The sequence below is a fragment of the Hyposmocoma kahamanoa genome, unplaced genomic scaffold, assembly GCF_003589595.1.
Source record: "Hyposmocoma kahamanoa isolate Upper Pololo Valley unplaced genomic scaffold, ASM358959v1 78, whole genome shotgun sequence".
NCBI classification, from domain to species: Eukaryota; Metazoa; Arthropoda; class Insecta; order Lepidoptera; family Cosmopterigidae; genus Hyposmocoma; species Hyposmocoma kahamanoa.
Genome location: NW_020653945.1, coordinates 8,362,288 through 8,386,342, shown reverse-complemented (window position 1 = coordinate 8,386,342; position 24,055 = coordinate 8,362,288). Strand labels below are relative to the sequence as shown.

At 36.2% G+C, this 24,055-nt stretch overlaps 1 protein-coding gene across 1 annotated transcript in view; it reads right to left on the bottom strand.

The window, feature by feature from the left end:
- The window catches only part of LOC113232903 (homeobox protein B-H1-like), a 38,571-nt gene extending 17,954 nt beyond the window's left edge, over positions 1-20,617 (bottom strand). Inside the window, exon 1 of the mRNA XM_026467796.1 lies at positions 20,293-20,617. Coding sequence (XP_026323581.1) covers positions 20,293-20,431 — 139 coding nt within the window. The 5' untranslated portion in view covers positions 20,432-20,617. The remainder of the gene's footprint in view (positions 1-20,292) is intronic.
- Positions 20,618-24,055: the final 3,438 nt, after the last annotated feature.

Sequence of the window (24,055 nt, the reverse complement as noted above, 5' to 3'; positions counted from 1 at the left end):
ACACGATCGCTAGACTAACAAAATATAGTAAACTAGCTTTTTAAAACAAAGACTTTATGCGACTATATGACAAGAAATTATATGATTCCTAAGTTCGAAACCAGTATCGTTTTCGAATAATTTATTAGAAAACCGATTGCATTATGGTTGCAAAACGCACGATCACCGACTCGGGCGCATTCGTTGCGCTGCGCCAGCGCATTTTACGATGCCGTTTTATGATCCGTGAATTTGCAACTCTAACAATCGATAAAACGTTTTCCAATTGGACGAATTAGGTGGTTAGTTCGTAAGAACATTCTCTCTTTCAAATTGAAATTATGGTTTATAACATTAAAAATGTTTTAATATCACTGTATTATGAAGTTACTTTCAGGATTGTTAAACATTTTGCTATTGATGCCATTTTCTATTTATATTGTGTTTTAATTTCTTTAAACACCAATGCCTAAATCGATAAAATAATTAACCTGCAATCTGTCGCCGCTTGTTTATCCCACGTTAATTGGACTTTCATTAACTTATATCCTAAATTAAATATCTTAAATCCTATGAAGATTTAAAAAATTATAAACCCAATTCCCTAAATTAAAAATACACAGAATGGACTAGACCTCGTAGCACCGGTTTGGCGTAAAGTCGCTGGTTCACTCGAACGTCAAGTCGGATTGAAGAAATTGTTCTTTGTCTTTATTCGATCTTTGTATCAATAATAACACTTAATTGATATCAATCTGCTATTAGCTTTACGATCAGACAATATATTTACGTTGATAAAAATAAGTTGATAAAAAAATAATATATCAATTATCACGTTTCATAGAGGAAATAGCCTAACATTAGCTGAATACGATTGTTTTTTGTTAATGTAAATAACAGATTATCAATTTGTACTGTATATCAATGTGCATAAGACTGGCTAAATGACCTTTATAAGTTGTAAATAATCGTCGATTTGACCCGTGTACAGAATGTAAATAAGTCGGTGTAGGTTGCTGCTAATGCGTTTATAATTGAAAATTATTGTTGGCCTCGCCACTGTCTCTTTTGTATAAAGCATGTACGTATATCCATTATGGATACAGACATATAATTTGTCGTTTTATTTAGAAAATTAGGTACTTTGTAATGTACATATATTTCAATTATACGCTCTGGGTAATGTAAATTTTTATTATCCAACGTGTACTTCTACATCTGTATATGCCTTTGTATAGATATCGTATATCGTAACGTCGAGTGTCCTCGAAATATGAAAATACATAAAACAGAAATTGCAAGAACAAACGACACAAATGAAATAAAGCATGACATAATCTCTGTACAGAGTACTAAAAAAACAGACCTCAAAAGTACGTTGAATTGCATATAATTACCAAGTTTTATTGAAATCGGTTACCGGAAAGTGCGTAAACCAAGATTCATCCCCTAGTTCGCCACTATACGGGACTTGACACAAGAGATAATAAAAATCGGTTTTCACTACTCAGAGTATATTGAGAGAAAAACGCCTTGAATTGAAGAGTAGCAAAATCAACCATTAAAATAATTGCTCCTTATAATAAAATTTAGGCGCTATCTAACAAAATGAATCTTCATGCGTGAGCAACCACCCTTAGAGGTGGATGATTTTCTTCAAAATTAAATAGGATCACTATGGAGTACCCTCTTTCCAATGAATCATGAAAATCGGTTTACAAATACCGGAGTTATCGCGTAACATACATACAAAAAAAAAGTCGAATCTGAGAACCTCCAACTTTTTTGAGGTCGGTTAAAAAGGGCCTATCGCCTTACATTTGAGGACAATACAAACCATTGCTGTTATTTTGCCATAGCCCACCTAGGAGAGGCACACAATGAACTAATACGTGAGGCGCACTATAAGTTTCCGGAAAAAGTAAGAAAAAAATATCGTTGACCGCGTAACTGGTTCTTAATTTTTGGAAATAAATAAAAGCCACAAGGTGTCAGGTCGGGACTGTACGCGTGATGGCTCATAAGGTCAACGTTGTTCACCTTCAAAAATTCATTTGTATATCAGGCCGTGTGTGAACTGGCATTATCGTGGTGCAAGATGATACGGCGTGTACGGTTATTTTTACGGTGTTTGTCAATAACTTCCGACAAACAAATGGTCGTGTACTAATCACTATTCACAGTACAACAATTGTCCAAAGCAACAGTAGCCAAGTGTCCAGCTTTATTAAAAAAAGAAGCAATCGTCCGCTTAGAGGCACTTTTCACGCGCGCCACTTTGGTTGGTTTCGGCTCATCTCGAAAGACCCATACGCTCGATTTCTGCTTTGATTTGGGATCGTAACTATAAATCCATGTTTCATCACCTGTTACTACGTCCCACACCAAATTTGGCGCCCCTTCATTGAATCTGGTAAGCATGGCATTGCACCAAGTGACCCGATCCGTTTTTTGCCTCAGTCAAATTGTGTGGGATCCACCGAAAGCACAGCTTTTTCACATCCAAATGTTTGTGTAGTTTTGATTGTATTTGACTCATGCGTATGCCTAAAGATGCTCGAATCTCATGGTATGTCACATGCCTGTCTGTTTTGATCATATGGCGCACAGCATCGATGTTTTTGTTGTTCACTACAGTGAACGGACGACTATCACCAAATCGTCACTGAGATTTACACGACCGTGTTTGAATTCTGCAAACCAGCTATAAATAGTCGTCTTGCATGATGCTTTATCGCCAAAAGCAGTTTGAAGCCGAGCGAAGCTCCGCTGAGCTGTTAGATTACACTTAAAGTCGTAGAAAATCATACTACGAAAATTTTCACGAGTTAAATCCATAGTGATGTAGACAACCAATTTCTAAAATGACGCCACAATGTAAAAACAATGTGACAGTCATATGAAACAAACTGTATTCTACAGCCAAAGAGTTCCATTTTCAAATGTTGTAATTACATTTTAAATATTGTTTATGTAAGTGGCCAGTTCCGGAAACTTATAGCACCCTATGAACATTGGCACTTCGTAAGAGCGTTCTCTCTTTCAAATTGAAATTATAGTTTATAACATTAGAATTGTTTAAACATGACTGAATTATGAAGTTACTTTCAGGATGTTTTAATTTCTTTAAGCACCAATCACCTAAATCGATAAATATAAATAATTAACCTGAAGAACTGTTATCGCCATACGTTCTGTTGCCATTTGTTTCTTCCACATTAATTGGGCTTTAGCTAACTTATGTAATTTTATGCAATTATAAACCAAATTCCCTACATTAATAATACACACACTGGACTACACCTCCTAGCCCCGGTTTGGCGTCACTGTCACTGGTTCGAATCCGGTCGGAGTCAAAAATACATAAAACATAATTGTACTCTATATAATCTATAATCGTAATTGCAAGAACAACGATACAAATGAAATAAGGTATGACAAAAGGGTCTATCGCATTACATTTGAGGACAATACAAACCTATGCTGTTATTTTGCCATAGCCCACCTTGGAGAGAAATACAACGAACTAATACATTGGCACATAACTAATACACTGCCATTTGAACAAAAGGTATGTTGATCTTGGATTGAGCAGAAAAAAATATTTAAGGTATTTTTGAAAACGAGAGTTTTAAGAAAGATAGTAGTATCTTTCTTAAAGCTATAAATTATGGATGATTATATAACTATCATAATATTCCCAATTAGAGCCTTTAAAAACTAGTCGTAAGCTGGATGAATAATAAAAGTATTAAAACGCGCAAGGGATAAAACAGTAGATAAGAAAGCTTAAAAGCCGTGGTAGCATAATGGTTTGACTACCACCGCATTGGATCAGCGAGGCGGACTATGGCCTAACTATAGCCTGAGAGGAGACCAGTGCCCAGCAGAGGCATGTATAAATGGGTTGTTGATGATGATTATGAAAACAGTAGACGCCCGATTGTCAGTCATTAAAATACAGAAAACATCACCGACAATACATTAAAAAATATTTAATAACAGGGTTGATTTTACGAAACAGACAAAATAATAATCAAAGAAATATAAAGTTGGATTACTGAAAATTGGTCTATTTTTTGTTAATTGTGTAAGTACAGTCTAAATAACTCAAAAAACATTTGTGTAAGACACATTAAACTATCAAAACAGAACGTACAATATAGTATGTGTACATATTATATAGTTATATCATTAAGTACGTGTTGTGTACCCCACAAAGTTCGGTTAAAGTTTCTTTTTCTATACAGTTTTTGTAAAAATATTACGAAAGGCAAGCTCGAAAGACAGAAAGGCAAACGAAGACCAAGCTGAAGCTATTACAAGCGAAGTTCATGTCAGATGAGCTCAAAATTAGGGAACTGGACAGAAAATTTGCAATAAATTATTCAACCCACAACTACCTAGCTCTTATACAACGGCGCCTTACGGTGAAAACTTCGCATACGTGTTTTCACATAGTTCGTTTTTACTGATTTTTGTAAAAGAAAAACTTCTAGCTCAAATGTATTAATGTAATATAGTATTTGGAAGAGGTATAATTTAACTAATTAAAATGCTACCTACAAACATTATTGCGTTTAGTACATTTTATGATTTTACAACACACTTTTATCTTCATCCTTAAAAATTACATAGAAACCACATACGAGGTATACACCTTAAGACGACGAGAAGTACAAGAAGAAGTATACTCGTATACGCATTATGTTATTTTAGTAACATTAGAGTTCCATGTGAAAGAGTTCTGTGTTCTCTGAATTTCACCAGCAAACCCTTATTACCCTTCAAACCCAGAACGCAATAACGCTGACATTACTGCTTGGCGGCAGGAATAGGTAAGTTGGCAGGCAACTTACCCTGGACGAACTCTTTCACAAGGAGCTCTACTGCTACTAAATTTACATTATCTTCCAAAGTTATTTTAATAAAAAGTTATTTTAGTTAAATGCCAAAATAAAGATGTGCTATTGAAACGCGTTCCTTCTCCACTACGCTAGGTTTAATAATAATAATAATAATAATAATAATAATAATAATAACTTTATTGATAGCCATTCACAGTTACTGGAGAGATAGTTACAATACTTAATTAGCAATTGATTGATTGCTGTCCAGTCAGGCAACATGCAGACCCTACGGAAGGATTTAACCTGTGTTCGCAGATGGTACTGTTGCAGCCACGGCGGGAAAGCATCAATCGTATATTTTAAGCATATGGCTTACGAGAATACAAAAAGGAAGTCTGTAGTCCCAAAACCAGTACAATATAACTGTTCATTTGGGACCCAGAAGGGACAAATTTGTAATGTTAAAAAAAAAAACTTATACAGAAGATGCAAAAGAAAGAGTTAGTGTAATTTATGTGAAACTTAAACTATGTTAGTTTAGTAATGGAGCAGTGTGTCAAAAAATAGTGGAGTGTGGGTGTTATGTATTTTGAGTGATTCGAAAGTTCATGTGTGTAAATGAGATGTATGTGGGTTTGTTAAAATTGTTGCCATTGAGTACATAAAAAGGTCTTGAAAATAGGAGAGTCAGAAGCCATAAGTTTGAATGGAAGTAGACAGCCTCTGTGAGTAACTATGAAAATGCAACAAATATGAAATTACCTTAACAGCGACTCTGTGGCAGCGTAGTCATGACTTTTTAGCCAATTTGTAACATTTTTCTTGACTTCATAACGGGAAAGAGAGTAAATATTTATTTTACTATGACAGGAGTTATATAAACGCGAGCTGAGTACACGGAAGTGTTTTCCAGCCAAAGTAGTTTTATGTTGCCTGTTTGGACAGACATAATTATTTTTACGTTTCTTAAGGATAGCAGGGTCAAATTTTAATAGGATATGCTTCTGTAAGATCACTTGTAGTACGTATAACTGCCTAACCGACAAAACTGAGGTGTGGGCATATAATAACGAAGTTGGATACCGATAGGGTTTTTTAAACATAACTTTTAGGACTGCCCTCTGGGCTCTTTCCAGTTTAAGTATAGTAGTTTTTGCCGCACCACCCCAAACTGTAAGACAGTAAGTGAGCAAGGATACACAAAGGGCAGAATAAGTCATGTAGAGGGTGTCAGCATCAGCCACTTGTCGGAGGTTTTTGAAGACATATATTAGTTTACGGACACGCGTATTCAAATAATTTATGTGATTGCGCCAACTAAGGGTTTGGTCAATAATGACACCGAGATATTTCACCTGACTGGTGGCTGCAATGCAAGGACAAGTACAGTTATGACTTGGAGTTTCGCAGGTATGGGCCTTTATAAGAAATGTAGAAGTGGGTGGAATGGAAACCCGCTTGTGAGCGAACGGCATAAATACGGTTTTAGATATGTTAAGAGTGAGTAGATTAGAGGTTAGCCATCTCATTACTGCAGTAAAAGCATTCTCAGCCAGTAAACGCACTTCTTCCCATGTATTGCCATGTATTAGCAGGGCAGTGTCGTCAGCATAGGTGTAGATCCTGCAATTTGGAAGCTGAAGTTGGCACAGGTCATTAATATACACAGTAAAGAGGGTAGGTCCGAGAATACTTCCTTGCGGAACGCCAATTGTAAGTCGTTCATCATAACTAACATAACTCCCCATCTTAACAGCCTGCGAGCGGTCTGATAGATAATTTTTGAAAATATCCAGTTGGGTACCTCTAATACCCAATGTTTCTAATTTTGACAGAAGTAAAGGGATGGAGACCGTGTCGAAAGCTTTTGTAATATCTAGAAATATACAGAGACATTTGTCTTTCTTATCAAGGTGGGAGATAACATCGTTAATTAGCGCAGACACTGCGTCATTGGTGGATTTTCCCTGTCTGAAGCCGAATTGGTTACTAGAAAGTAAGTGTTTTGATTCCAGGTAGTTAGTTAATCGATAGTTTAGTACCTTCTCCAGTATCTTCGACATAGCCGGAAGAACGGAGATCGGTCTATAATTATTAACGACGTCATTGTCTCCAGATTTGTGAATAGGATGTATCAGCGCTCTTTTAAATACGTTAGGGAATATCCCAGTAGAAAGGGACAAGTTGCAGATATGGGTAAGTAATGGAACCAGAACATGACGCGCCGACCTCAAAATGGACGAGGAAATACCATCCCAACCAACCGCACAATTGTTACGCAGGCTCAAAATCAACCCTTCAATTTCCCCATTGTCAACATCCAAAACAGCGAATGATTCTGCACATGGAGATTGAGCCAGACGAAGGCGGCTAACTTCAGACAAAGATGGTTGAATTTTATTCGCTAAATCGATCCCTATACCAGCAAAAAACTGGTTGACTGAGTTTACTGACGTTACCGGGTCGGAATGTAATTTGAGCAAAGAATCAGACGGATTAATTCTAGAATTTATATTTGTAATGGTTTTGACTGCATCCCAAGTCGCCTTAGCATTGTTTTTGGCATTCATTAGAAGTGATTTCAAGTAAGATCTTTTTAAGGTTTTAAGGAGTTTATTAATGAAATTTCTATATCGCGTATACGTTATTTTAAGTATAATATTGTTAGGGTCTCTCTTAAGTTTCCTGTGCATAGAGTCTCTGTTGCGGATACAGCGTAGTAGGCCCGGAGTTATCCAGGCTTTAATAATCCTTTTAGAACGAGTGATAGTAAAGACCTTTGTATGTTTTTTGACTATGTCTGATACACGCGATACCAACAAGTTTGCCGCAGCATTCACGTCCCAAGAGTACAACACTTCTGAAAGATCAGACTCAATGATATCCTGGACAATAGCACTTTGATCCAATTTAGTACGTGTGTGGGAAATATGAGACAGACTGCATCCAAACTGCGTCGACAACAGTACAGGATAGTGGTCTGTGATATCTGACTGAATCACCATGGTAACAGAAGACATTTTGGATTTCAACAAAACGTGATCTAAACAGTTTTCTTCTCGAGTTGGAAGGGTATGCGCAGGCAAAAGGCCATGTGAAGCAGCCAAGTCCAGGTATTGATCAGATCGCAAGTCAGTGCTGTCATCCTTTATGTCCACGTTAACATCTCCCACTACGCCTATAAAGGGAAAGGAATTCAAACTCGATAAAAGATCATTGAGACTATTTAGGTAAGTATCTATGTTATGTATTGAGGGTGATCTATAGATGGAAACTAGAGCAAGCTCAGTTCCCATCTTACAAACAAGACAGTTCGCACCTATAAGAGAAGTAAACTCGTATACGTTACAGTTTAGCCCCCTACGTACGTACAACACAATACCACTGTTTTGATTTATACGTCGTTTAGTATAGTAGGATTCGTATGCAGATAAAGTAGGTATGTATGGTGATTTTTGCAGCCAACACTCAGTCAACACGATGACATCACATGGAGCTTTAATTTGTGCTAATAGAAGTCTAAATTGGTCAAAATTTTTATTAATACTGCGTATATTTAGTTGCAGAAAACTTAAAGATTTGGATGGATTATACATGTACTGTACGCATTGTTCCGGAGGGCAATACATTGATTTGGAAACACTGAGCATCTCTAGCTCTACAGTTATTCTTTCTATTTTATTATTAACCATGATTGTGTTATAAGAAATATATTAATTAGATAATCATTCGACAGTCGAGAGCTCAGTGTAAAGACAATAAATGCAAATCCATTGACAACGTAAGTAAAAATGACCAACTCTGGGAAGATAGCACGAAAAATAAACCTGACTTTAATAACATGAAACCCATCCTAAAGTACTTATAAAAACATAACATAAGTTAGGTACGTATAGGATAACGCAACTCATATCTACATTAAGTTAAGCCGATAATTGAATATTAATTTCTTAAGTCGGCTGATTGATGCCAGTTTGTTTTAATTGCTTAATAAAACCGTATCACCAACTAATTTGTACAGATTAAGGTCAGCTTTATCTTTTTATTTCACTTATGTGACAGTTACTTCTTAATTAATAATATAATAATTTATAATTGAAAGTATTTAAATTGGCAGCCATTTAGAAGTTAGTTTATTCGGTGGTTTTAAATTGTATACAACGAGATTTGAATTTTAAAATGATATAGATAAAAATAGATGCGTATTGCGAGTTTAAAATGATATAGATAAAAATAGATGCGTATTGCGAGTATATTTTTAAAATAAAAAATAAGATGATTTATTTTGCGTGTCAAGAGGCTTATAGGTGACTCGGAATTAGTAGAGGCGAAGCTGCAGAGTTGCATAATTTGATTCCGCCCTCCCCATTCTCCATCATCAGGGGACTGGACGTGGGCTAGGGTTGTGGACCCCCATGTTGTGGACATTCCCAAGATTCGTACGAAGCGCGTCGCGTCCACATTTATATGGCGAGCGACTAGGAAGTGGAATTCCCTGCCTGCGGACTTGTTCCCCGAACGCTATAACTTGGACCTTTTCAAGGCGAGGGTGAATAAGAATTATTTAAGTGTGCATGCTACATCATCAACCTCATCTGACTTTCCATCAGGTGAGATGGAGCTCAAAAGCGCACTTATCTTTTATAAAAAAAAATGTATCTTTACTACCGCGTAGCAAAGACGGCTACATTATCCCTTAACAGCAGATGAGTAGCCAAGTGTGGTAGTCGTAGTCTCGTCGTCTTTTATTTTGGTCTTTGGTAGACTAAGTGTCTCCTTTACATTACTTGAAGATGACAAACGCAAAATGTTGATGTTTTTTGTTATAGTCAATAAACACAGAAATAAACATTTGGTGAAATTACGGGCACATGGGACTTGTCAACTTATGTCTCAGGGTGATGGACGCAGTGGCAGTGCACCTCAGATCTTTGCGATTTAAAGCTCTGAGTGGCATTGCAACTGCTATGGATAGGCGTGTCGCTTACCACCAGACGCACGACTTGTTCATATAGCTTAGCATCATAAAATAATAGAATAATAATATGCTACAATTCGCACTCTGTGTAATAATAATAAGGCCACATCTGCAAAATAATAACTTTTCAGGAGAGAGGCTTCAAGAATCTACAATAATAATAATAATAATAATAATAACGCACAAACTCATAGCCCCTAACTAGGAAAAGCCTGTATCGCGGGTGCCAAGAACACACACATACACAATCACAAATTACACTCAAACTCACGAGAGAAACAAATGTAGACCATACAAATATTTCTCCTGACCCGGGATCAAACCCGGGAGCTCTACGTGGCAGACCAGCACGGTAACCGTTCGGCCACGGAGCCAGTTACGAACGAAATTAGTCGATGACTTTTATGCTTAATCTGTTTCATGCACTTCGTATTATTTTTATGACTTTTATATGACAAAAGCACTTCTGACGTATGATTACACATGGTTTTATAATATCAAGGGAACGAATTTGTCAGCACATAAATTACCTGTAACTCCAAATCAAAACGACAATTAATGCAGGTGGGCGCTTGTAAATCGTGACTGATAGAGTTCATTGGTGGACCTTGCTAGACAATGCGGAGACAGGCGCAGGCACAAGGTGATAAACGATTGTTATTAGCGACCTCATGAAGTATCAAACGGTGTCAAATAACAGTGATACGGCAGTATTTTTATTTATTTAATGGTTAGTAAGTCTATTACAGTCTGAGAGTCTTTGTTTAAATTTCTACGGTTATAGGAAAACGGTGAGCTGCTCTATTTAATAAACAGATTTTTTAGCTAAATATTTTTTTTATGAAACCGAGTGACGGGACGTACAAGTTGTGTTACAACCAGGCGTAAGCGACACGCCTGTCCATAACAGTTGCTGTGTCTTAAACTCAGAGCTTTAAATCGCAAAGATCTGAGGGACACTGTCACTGCACCCGTCAATCTGAGACATAAGAAGTTTTGTGCAAAAGGTAAGCGTAAATTTTCGTGCACGTTTCAGAACATGTATTTCTTTTTTAATTTTTATTCATTTCTGTTTTAGACATCACACCAAATTTCATGAAATACCTCGTACAAACAAACGAGAAAAATTTCATATAATAGACATATAGACAGATATGACAAAACTATAATGTTTTGTTTGTCTAGTTTGAATGTGTAACCCTGAAAATGTTTTTCTACTACTGATGTTATTTATTTTTGTTTAAGAGGAAAAAAAGAAGTCATTCTTAGATATTCTTTAAAACAATCTGCCAAATATGAATAATAATAATAATAATAATAATAATAACGCACACACTAGGGAAACCCTGTGTCGCGGGTGTCATGGACACACACATAGACAAACACTAATTACACCCAAACTCACGAGAGAAATAAATGTAGGCCATACAAATAATTCTCCCGGCCCGGGAACCGAATCTGGGACCTCTGCGTGGCAGTTCGACATGGTAACCATTCGGCCACGGAGGCAGTTAATAAAGAATAACTTTTCAACGGTTCTAAATTGTTTGAAAATTAAGTTCATTAAGCAATACAAATTTCTTTGTACGTAATGAATGTCATTATTCTTCTTGTAAGCATGGCGGTGCTTCTTTTATTCTAGGATTATATTGTTTTTTTTTACAATCTGTAGCTGCGTTGCGATCCTCCCTCGTACAAATGTTTGGGCACTACTATACGTACTTGTAAATGTCACAGGGATCATTTTATCTCTAGGTGTACAAGCGATATATGTATTTTCTCGTGTTCGAATCGGACTTAGTGCACAAGCGACATCCGAAGTGGGTCCGACTTTTCTAGATTTGTATAATCTCGGATTCGGACTGAATACGCATCGGATGCAGTACGTAAACGCGCGTGGATTAGAGTCCCTTGGCGCATAGAAAGAGCCTCCTCGCTGTGTACAGTATGAATAGATGCACCTTTTCCAACATGATGCTTCATAAAAACGGATTTTTTAAATGTCATTTTGTTTGAGGATCGCGCTCGTTTAAATATATCCTTATTCGAGTGAGAGAATGGATTTATTTGTATGTACAGATAATCATCAGATGATTGTATTATAGGGGTGAATAGGAACATTTATCGAAACAATTACAAAAAAAAAGTGCAAAAGAATGCAATTCCTTGATTATCTTTATCGTGTCATTCCACCGTTAACCTTTATCACTATTACGAGAGATAAAAAGTAAAATATGAGTCTATTCAGACCCAGAAAAATAGATTTGTCACTGTAGGTGGTGGAAATTATTGTTGATTAATAAGAACTACTTGTGTTAATATTTAACACTCAATACTCAAACATTTTATTAACTTCCATAGGTCGAATAAGTTTCATATTTATTTTAAGCACATTTATGAGCCCAGTAGGTGTGTAGGTACTGTTAACGAATATTTAAGAAAGAGATTTTAAAAATAGCAGTGCAGCATGGTAACCGTTCGTCCAAAGAGACAATTGTAAACGTGCCATCTATGTCATCTACAGATCTAGTGATTATGAATGTAAACACACTGGTTTTATGTGATTCAATTTCACAAATTCCTTTCCATCACCAGGTCTAAAAGAGATGAGTGATTACACCCTTATACTTTACCTAGATGTTTTACGGACTCGCACAAAGCTTCAACAATCATTAGGTTCTGCATTTCTCGAATTGTATTGTCAGGATGTTTTTACGGCCAGAGTAAACAGGTATCTAAGACGACCGTGTACCTACCTCGTACGCATCTTCACTATCCATCAAGCCTATCTTATTGTCATCAAAGTTGATGCTTTATCTACCACCTTAAGGGTCACCAACCAAAGGTGCTTAAGGGTTACACAATATTTCAGTTATAAACAAAAGTTTATCTTAAAAATAGCGTGCACAAAGTAAAGGTTTGGCTAGCTACATTCTCTGCCTGCAAACAACATTGCTTTTGAGACCGGTAAGACTGCAACTTTGCTGACAGTACATTAAAAAAATAAAAATAAATAAAATAAAAATGCAGGGAGCAATGGCGGATTATTTATTATGGCTTAGTTTGACTACTTGTCTAAGCTTGTACTAAACGATAATTTGTTTTTTTTTGTATGGTACCTGATTAACCATATGATATTCCATTTTTTCTAAGGTACCTATCGTATACCCACCGCTTGCTTTTACATTTCTATCATACCGCTTTTGCTTGCTCCGCTAATATTCATTTAGTCATTGAATCTTTTTTTTGAGGTCATCATTTAATCCGGCCGAGATATATACGTCGAGGTCAACTAGCATACTGTCTACAAATTCTGATGTTACCGGTTTTGATCTGCCACTTCATAAAAGAAAATTAAAATCTATCTATCAGTTTACATAAATTAATAAGAGTATTAACGTATGCGCACAAGAACAAATTAATTGATCGTTGATGACTGCGTGTGAGCGGTGTAGCGTGGCATCGGCACAAGCGCACAATGCGTTACGTCACTACACATTGCCATAACACAGTACAACGACGAAGAGCGTATTGCATTAGTTTAGGTATTCCTTTTCTATGCGAGTAGTCAAATTTTACGCCTTTCGAGGCATGTTATGGCCTCTAATTAGCCATACTGCCAGATCTTAGATTGTAATTTTTCTTCAATCATTTAATATTCCGATATTTTTTCGCGGGAAAACTTGTCTGGCAACTTCCCCGTATTTTTTCCTTTCTATTTGAATACTCGAATTTCTTATTTTAAAATTTCAAATATGAATGTTAGGTTAGTGCTGGTTAAATACTCGATGGGTTAGTGCAAGCTTTATTTTTTTCACAACATTTATTTGTGGGTTACCATGTGACATAGATAATTCCATTTTTATTTATTGTTAAGCGGTGGAACCCAAAGGCAATTTAAACCATGTGCGCCCAGTTTCTGTAGTGGCTTTCAAGGTACAAAAATAGTTATAGATTTTTATCAGTAGCAGTAGAGCTCCTTGTGAAAGAGTTCGTCCAGGGAAGTACTGCCACCTTATCTATTTCTACCGCCAAGCAGTAATGTCAGCATTGCAGTGTTCTGGTTTTGAAGGGTAAGGGTGCTGGTGGAATTACAGGGACATGGGACTTTTCAACTTATGTCTCAGTGTGAAGGGCCCAGTGGCAATGCCCCTCAGATCTTTGCGATTTAAAGCGCCGCCGTAGTGCCCCTCCGTAGTTAAGGATCTTTGCGTTTTTTAAATCGCAAAGATCCGTAACTATGGGCAGGCGTGTAATATACCATCAGACGCAAGACTTGTTTGTCCCGTCACTTGATTTTATTATAAAAAAAATCTAATATAGATTTTTAATGGTGTGTTTAGCTGGTGTCCACAACTCGACATCTAGGCGCCTATTTTGCTTGTAGCAGTACAGTTATGCATACAGTTACATATTTTTAATGTACAACAACAAATTTACCACTTCCGTGCAAAAATTGGTGATGTTATCAGAGTTGCATGTATTCGTAAATAAAATAATTGTATATCCTATTTCCTAATAAATTACAGAGCTATAATGTGAGTATGACCTAATACTATAAAGTATTCTTTGTAATGTTAAGTATAGCAGTTTAAAACTATATTTCTTCAATAAGTTCCTCGTTCTAATTAATGATTACGATCAGTTGATTAACGCAGTTTGCCTGCGCCTGCGCAGCAGTCAATAATTCTGCGGCACTAATTACGTAGAAAAGCTGTTATTAAATGGGCTCTTTACACAACAGATTGCATTTCAACAAACTATTAGTGTGTTTAATTTACAATTAAAATTTGAAATCTACCACTATTTCAATCGGGAGTGTATCTCTGAGGAAAATTAAAAATCGCCATATTGAGTATCATAGGTTTCTCATAAGTTGGCGCTGCGACAGAAAGCCGTTTAAATTAAAAACTCAAAAAATAGGCAACAAGCTCATAGAGAAACTGAAGAGGTCTGCTGATTTGTTCCGTAGCTCAATTGGGAGACCGATTAGCCCCGGACTGGCAAACACGTGCTAGTTCAAATCTAGCCTACTCGAGGGAATTTTGAGAATTGTTCGTGATTAAACACTGTGCAAATAAAATTCTAGTTATTTCTACACCTGAGTAATAAATAATAACACATTAAAATAACCTCTATTGACCGTTAATACAGAAACTTAATGGAAATTAAACTAAATGTGGGATCGATCCCAGGGTCACATACTAAAGCCTCCTTTCACCCGCCAGATTATTTCGAAAATTCCTTTGCGATTCAGGCTGCATGATTATGTAACGAACTTCCTTCTGAAATCCGACATTCTAATTCGCTTCCTTTTTTAAAAACTTGAATGCAAAAATCTTTCGGCGCGGTCTTAGTCTTCAACTTGTAAGTATATTTATTCGTAAGTATAAGCTTATTTATGTATATTCATATATACATATATGTATAGTAGGTATACAAGGATTACAATATGGTTATTTATTATTCCCTAATGAAATGCAAGTTTTTATGAAGGTATTTACAATTTTACCACAGACACACTACGTTTCCTTCTCTGTTTATTTTTCCTCTGTCTCACAGGTTGTCTGGAAAAGATAGCTCTCAGCGATAATACCGCCTTTGCCCTTTCATTACTTCTTAGTTATGTACGTTTTTGTTTTTGTGTGTAAGCAATAAAGTGCATCTATCTATCTATCTATATTTCACGTAGTAGTTTATTTCTAGTAACTGTAGAGCTTCTTGTGAAAAAGTTCGTCCAAGGTTATCGTACCACCTTACCTATTTCTGCCGCCAAGCGGTAATGTCAGCATTACTCTGTTCCAGTTTCGAAGGGTAAGGGTGCTAGTGAAATTACAGGCACATGGGATTTGTCAAGTTATGTCTCAGGGTGACAGGCGCAGTGGTAGTGCCCCCAGACCTTTGCAATTTAAAGCTCTGAATAGCACTGTAATTGTTAAGAGGTTAACAGGCAAGACAGTTTACCATCAGGTGCCAAAAAAAAACGTTTACTATCATATACAACTCTACTATCCGGACTGACTTGCGTTCATAGGAAACAAAACATTTTCGGATCTAAATCGCGTATACTTACAAAAAACCGTTTTGGGCCCTATGCAGGTTCCATGTCCTAGTAAAGGTATTAGACAACCGTGACCATAAGACCTGTAAAGGACCCGAAACATAGATCTTAAAAAATGGTTTCATTTCCAATGTGTAATCGCGAAAACCTAAGAACTCGATAATTTGCTTTCAGATTTCTTTTCGTAGTTTCACATAATAGTACCTAATATCAAATGTATCGAGTAAACATACGACATCAAAGCGAACCATCGAAATATACTTGACAAGAGCATTCAAGTGAAATCGGATGAAAAATTATGCATTTTGCGATATTTTTCCACATATCGACGCTCTGTGGCTATTATACGGTTCCTACACATCACTTGTATGGATATTACGTATATCCATATGTGTAACGTATTATATTGTAATGTAATACAATATATCGCGCATAATTACAGGAAATGTAATAAGTATGGATATTTAAATGAACTAGTAGGTGACATAAAATATGACATCTGATTACTTCGGTGGCGTATCGGTTAGCACTACTGTAGGCTCTACAAGAATAGGTATCGTTTCCCGGTAAGACCAAATTGGGAAATGATCTTTTATGATTTGTTCTGGTCTGGGTATTCCTGGTAGTGCCCCGTGGTAAATTTCGTTGCTTTGGTCGTATAGAGAATTCGATTATTTGACCACCTAAGAATTACTATTGCAATGCTTTCCGGAAACCATAATGGTTTCCGGAAAGCAGAAAAATGTAGAAAAGGTTGAAGAAAGAAAAAAAAGAAAGAAGAAGAAAAAAAGCAGAAAAGGTTGAAGAAAATATTATATTAACATTAAAAAATTTTCCTATTCAAAAATTTGCATATTGCATTTATGACATGGAGGAATACAGACTCCTCTGTCTCAGGTTACCCTATTTTGAGAGCCTAGGATCATCTCTTGTCAATCTTTAACCTATATGTTATAAATGTGCTGTGATCCAAATTTTTGAAATATATAAATGCTATTTATAAAACTATTATTATATTAAATATTATACGGCAATGTATCTACTAGTTAGTAATGGTGCAAAGATTTGTAGTTATAAACTGGGAGGCCAATATCCGATTAAAAGTAGTCAAAGCGTAAGAAAAAGTAGAAAAAGAAAAGAAAGTAAGAAAAAGTATTATTCAAGTTCTTTTAAATAAGTTTCCAATCCAAATTTTTGAACTACTCACATGACAGCCTAAGCATTAGTACAGCTAAACAAACTGTAAATAATCCCCTTTAAAAAAACTTTAATCACAGTCTTGAGACGAGCCTTTATATTCAAAAATTGAACTCAATTTCACAGCTCGCATCGCCTGTCAAATGCGACGCAAAGCCGCGAATGGGAGCCGTATTATGAGAACTAAAACGGACCCTATTTATATCACTGATAATCTATTTATTGTCACAATAAAAACTTTTGATGTTATCGAGCGATGAAAGAATTGTCACCTTCTTGTCCTTATCGCGATGCCAAAAGTCACGCTTCAATCACGCACTATTGTAATCTTTATTTGCTTAAGAATAGAGTTCAATATTTAGAGACGTTCCGTGAGGTATGCTAAGAAGCTTAGCAAAGCATTGGCGCGCATTTGAGGTTAGTTTGACGTTTCGAGTAACGAGAAAGTGGCTGACGGTAATAAAGGTACAACCGATGACATAATTGATTCGTGTCTAGATTTTGTCTCGTCAACGTTCTTATTTTATGAAGTGTCTTAAACGTTTCAAATTACTTGCGTGTAAAATATACGCGATGGTATTAAGAGGTATAATTTTAGACATTTGAAATTAACGGACAAGAACACTATTGTGACAATATAGTTGGTTCAAAATATTGTCCTAATATAAAAATAAAGATTTATGAAAGTTTTTATAATCTAATGCGATATTCATTCATACCGTCAAAGATATCGAGATCAATGTCTTATAAGAAAAGCGCAACAGATGCCTCACGCAAGCACCCACAATTAAATATGTTTTTTAGTAATGAATTTGATGGTGTGACTGCTCACCCCATCATTATACAGAGATTAATTACTTAGTTCAATTGTCAGCCTGGCTTGTTTGAGCATTAATTGCTATAAACGTTGTATTTTTTTCTCATTCTTAGTATGTTTATTATATATAAGTATATTTTTTCAATTTACGTTTCGAGAAGTTTTCTATTTACAGTTACTTGAAACGTTTAATTACTGCCAGCGGATGTTAAAGACAATAATTGGGATGTAAACTCATGAGATATATGGTCAAGAATATGAAAATTACATGGTATTTTCCCACACAATGGCACGTTCAGTTGTTTAACACATAATAAAATTGATATGACCCTAAAATTTTTATGTAAAAGGTTGTATTCACGATTGTACACAGAGTACGATCTATAGCCGTGGATTTCGGTGAGCTATTTAAAAATTTAAAAAGCGAACGTAGCTTGACATTTGACAAAAAGCTGATTATGACGTCAGTTTTTTCTTTTTTCCCTGGTGTAGTCGAGGATCCTTTCAGCCAGGATTAATTTGAACCGTTTTATAAGGGCTTACTTATCTCGCCCGAGTGTTGAGAACGGGTTGTGTTTATCGTACCCATTATACATTTTATTATTTAATTTATTTAACACCTCGGACTTATCGGCCTGTCTATTAAATCGTCGACGGGATAATGCGATCGAAACTCAAACATAATTTAGTTTTTAGATCTATCTAAGTGTTATTTTTTTAAATATAACTTTTAAGAGAAGATAACATATCGTTGCTATAATTTACTACTATTTTAAGTTAAAAATTAAAGTATATTTAATTGCAAATAAATTTATTAATAAAATGCTATTATAACGTTTTTAAGATCGAAAATATCATTTAGCAAAGGTTTAATGTACGGATTCGTAATTCCTTATTATATTCAGATACAATAAAATGGCTTAAACTAAAAAGTTCAATCTCTTCAACCGTGGCGAGCATTAAAAAGCATTAATAAATTTAGTTTAAAATAATGTGTGTAGTAGAAATAGATCAGATAAGAGCGTTTGTCTAAGACCTTAATTAATCCGGGCCCAGGTGAATAATTTAATATTTCTGCTCATTAAAACATTAATGAGAAATTATAATACGGCACGCTTACATGACAAGCTTTAAATGAAATAAAAAATCAATAATATGAAACTATGCGGTACTTTTAAAACTGATAAAATGATTCAACAACTTTTCGTTTGGTAAGATACCTAATGATGTTAGTTACAAAAAGAAAAAACTAAAACTATGTTAGTACAATTATAATTAATTTGGAAATGTTGGATGACACGAAAAAGTACCATCACGAGATCAATGGTAATAAATTCTGTCTTTAGTAAATGTAAATAAGGCAACACTAGATTGCATTTATGGGAACTCTACCTTACAAAAAATAATACATTTTCCTGTAATTTTGTCCTCCGTACATGTTCATTAAATAAATTAAACAACTGCCAACAGCTTTGTTGTTATTCGAAAACTCCAAATACCTACAGTCAAAGTAAGGCTTCAGACGTTGGTCTTTCGAGCCGGATATTTTTTTTTAATTCATTCGTAAATTTAAATGTAATGAAATGTTGATATAATAAATAATATAAAAGGAAGGCAATCTGCAGTCAAATTGAAAGCTCTCAAGTCACACAAAATTTGTGCCGGTCGGACGCGCCACCTGCAACCACCTCTGATCTCTTGATCCTGATACTAAATCTTGTAGAATCGAGTTACTACACCTTAACATGATCTCTATACGACCAATAGATCTTATAAACATATATTTTCATAATTTTACAATAATTTCCTTAACTCATTTATTAATTGGACAGATATTATGATAGTTACAACGTTACACAAAATATACACCTGTTAGAATTTGCATTCAGCTGCAATCAATAATGTCATTAATGCCAGCACTGCCAATCGTTTTATTCAGGTTCTATAATGTATTTATTGAATGACACGCGTTTCATGTTGGAGATCATAATCTTATAAGTATACTTGAAGTCTTTTTTTTAAATATTCACGTGATCCCATCGAAAGCGAAATAGACGTGGTCCACTTTTGGCGTAGAAGGTACATTGTTAGATTTTAGCATAGCTTGTAATTTAATTAATCAATTCCGCATACTTAAAAATATTGTGTGCGTACGTTAGATTTTAAGTTAAAAATGATTGATATAAAACTCAATTTCATTTAACACCCGTCACTCGTTGATGTCTTTTGTACGGTGCTGCGCCGGATTCAATTTTAGAACTTCAAGTTCAGAGCAAACTATTTAAACTTATTAAAGAAATTTCGGTGAGTGTAGAGTTTATATTTGTTGCGTCAACTTGTTTCATTGTTCTTTATCATTAATTTTCGACCTATGGAAGACATTGGGTTGAAAAGTAAAAAGGAAACTAACCTGGCGAGTCTGTAGCCGACCTGTCGGAGTCGGAGTCTCGATGCGCGCTGAGGTCTCTCGGCGCAGCGTCAAGGATGTCCGTGATCATGAACCGCGTGCGTGGCGCGCGCGCCTCGCGCTCGTCGCGCTGCACCGTCATCGCCAGCGCGCCGCCGCCGCCCGCCGCGGCGCCTGCGCACCCTGCCGCATCCAGCGCGGGGGTATGCCACCCCCGCTCGACCGCTGCGCCGCTACCTCCCAGCGCGATGCTCGCCGCCACCTCGCCGTCGCTCCTGACTCCAACGCCAACGCGCGGTCACCGCGACCGGCTCATCTCACCACCACCAGCACCCGCCGCACCGAGATGCCGATTCACACTTTTTGCAACTGTGACTCGCGGCTGCTTGGTCTCTGCCGCGAGCGCATCGCCACTTCCGATGCACCTCAATAACCCACTTTGCCGCCTAATTACTCAGTCATGTGCACCTCGCGAACGGTTTGCGGTTACGTTTTGAGACGCAAAAATGCAGCGCGCCGCTCTACAACAACAATCCTCTAGTATGTTTGAGCACTTAATGCTACGTCGAGAAAATCACAGGAAAGTTCACAAGTTCGATGGCAAAGTCCCACTGTAACGACGAGGTAGAGTCGTAGTTACTTCACGAAGTGTGGTGTGCGCTTGCACACGAATCGCACGAGACGAGATCTGGAGAGCGACTGACGGCGGAGCGGCGGTGCGGCGCGGCGCGGTGGGCAGGAGGCGGCGCCGGCCAATGACGCGGGGGGCGGTGCGGGCGCGGGGCGGTGCGAGACGTGCGGGCGGGAGAGGGCGCGGCCGCGGGCGTGCCGCTGCCATGTTGCCGCGCGCTAATGCTCTTTTTGCCGCTCGCCACCGGGGAAAGCTCCGCGCAGATTTAAGCTTTTATACGTGGATAAAACGCTTTTATAGGAAAATAAAGCGTTCTCGCAGTGGGATATCGCACTTTATGACGGCATTTTACTGAAAGTTGGCGACACTCTGCGATAGTAATTGGATCGCACTCGCCAAATTGGAACTATTGCGTCGGGGCTTCACTGGGTATTTATGTAGTTTGTTGTTTAATGAAAAGCAACTTTCAATTACAATAAGGAAAATTCTTCGTCAGAAAAACGACGTGTAATGTGATATAAATATGCCTATAGCATTCTGTTCATTGACTCTGCATTACTAATTGTAAAACACATGTAACGGACTCCTGATTATTAATGGTGAAATTCTGTGTACTCTTCCCTTCATTGGTCTCTTTGAATCGAAAATTATCAATTATTTTACCGACATCTTTATATAGGTAACTTTAACTATAAAGTACTTATAGATATTGCTTAGTTTTCGCTAGTGCGTAAATTATTTCATATTTTCATCTAGTACTTACCTAGGTATATCTAAATATTTTCATTATATATTTTATTCAACTTATTCGATCAATAACACAAAACATTTTCATGGCAGATATTCCAATCTCGTCTATTGGTATAAACGTCTCATGCAACATACTGATTTAAAAAAATCGCGCATTGTGTATGCTAAATCTGTAGTGAGTAGGTAATAATGGTATACGTAGTATGGAAAAGGTAATCTAGGACACATGCACACACAAACCCATAGAAACAACGAACATTTATATTTAGTCAGTCTAATTGAAACGGAAGTGTTTTTTTTAAATCATTATGTAATATAATTACTTTATTATTATTTTTGGTATCTAATTAAGATTATCGCCTCTCCCGTGACGTTACGACGAAAATAGTCTTAAATTTTAAGATTTTTTTATTAGGGCTCAATACTTGAACCTTTCCTATTTCTCATTTATATTAATGATCGACCATTCTTTATTAAGGACCTTTGCGAAGTAGTATTGTTTGCTGACGACATATCCTTGATTTTTAAAACTGACAGACATGACATGAAAAGTCATATTATAAAATTGAAGAGCATATTAGATAAAGATGTATGGAAAGACAACATGAGTCTATATTCCACACAATTATGATTCAAAGTGTATTTATTCCATAGCACTTAAGTTTGTTTGAAAAGAGCAATCCCTAGAGTTTCTTGCTCGTTCTTCTCAGGGAGGTCAGTGTAGTGAACGAGCAGTAGCAACAGTGAGCTGAAAACATGACGTTTTCAAGTGTAAAAATTTTACCTATGGAATAATTGATTATTTGACTTTGACTTTAATATTTTATTTCTATTTGTAAAAAAAATCCTAAATGGCAAAGATTAAATTATTAAAATAATAGGTACTTAACTTTTAAAAGAATTATTGTTCTAAAATGCAGACTTACCAAATCATGGCAATAATATTTGTATTAAATGATATCAATAATATTCGACAGTCACATGTGAACAAGTTGTAAATAGAATTAAATTTTCAGCAAATATAAAAGTGATAATTAAAATGCATGTTCTCCACTCATGCGAATGATGCATGCTCATTGCAGCTCGTAAAGACCACTAATGGGCTCGAGCAAAAACTGCATAAATGTTGCAATTACTACAAGTCACACTACACCGACTTCTGTGCACTTGTGGTAATCTGGAGTGCATTAGAGCCACCTTGAATCCACATGAGGGGTACCTGCGTACAATGAACTTGAGAGAATTAAAATAGCTTCTTGTCAAAAAGGTAACTATTTTAATTTTTATTTATCCAGGGTCATTAGATATAAATAATAATAATTTACTAACGTTTACGTTTAGTTTCTATCGTGTACAAAGTATCTATAAGTAGCGTAATATAATAAGGAATGTTTGAAAGACAAGAGCTTAAACTAGGTTAGACCCGTGCTATGAGTCTCCTAGTCTCTACCACCCGATTACAAATAGTACAAATACAAATACAAAATACATTTTTTTTAAGCTACAGGACGTATATTACCAAATATAAATAGTAATGGATAAAAATAAACTAGCTATTCTTGATAGTCTTCACAAAGTCAAGTGGTTTAAAACATATATATATTTGTGCCGCCAAACAGTAACATGAGCATTAATTCGTTACGGTTTTTAAGGGTAAGAATGCTACTGCAACTAGAGGCACATGGAACTTGTCAACTTTATGTTGAAGGATGACGGGCGCAGCTGTAGTGCCTCACAAATATTTGCTATTTAATGGAGTTAATGCCATCTGATCCCCTACAACTCATCCACCGCCAATAATATAAAAAATAAATAACTTTTGATTCACTCTACATAAATAAACATAGATATTTTGCAACTCCCAACGGATCCCGTCATTGTCACGGATCTATCAGGGGATACGTTTATAGAGGATCAGACGGGAATAACCTGATTTAAGGCACCTGTTGTGGATAGACGTGTAGCTTACCACTAGGCCCACGAATTGTTCATTATGTCATTAGACATCATTAAAAAATTACTACGAAGAAAATATTACTACTACTATAATAATTTAAATCCCAATTGGAGATCAAATGCGCACTTATTTTTTTTATAAAAATAAGAAACTTTCTAGCAATCACTAATCCACCAAACAATTTGTCTCTCTGTCAAATTTTTTTCGTAATTGTATTTGACGAGTATCAATTTCGTGACCACCTCAGATCAGAGTTCAGCAACCTTGACTGATCATCTCAATCAGTTTTTATTTGTAAGGTGATGTTGACAGTGAAATTAGAAGTACAATTACTCAATCTACTCTTGAGTTACATGTAATACATACAAAACGGTCTGAGTTACATCTGGACAATGATAAAAAAATAAACTCTAGTTATTTATTTATGG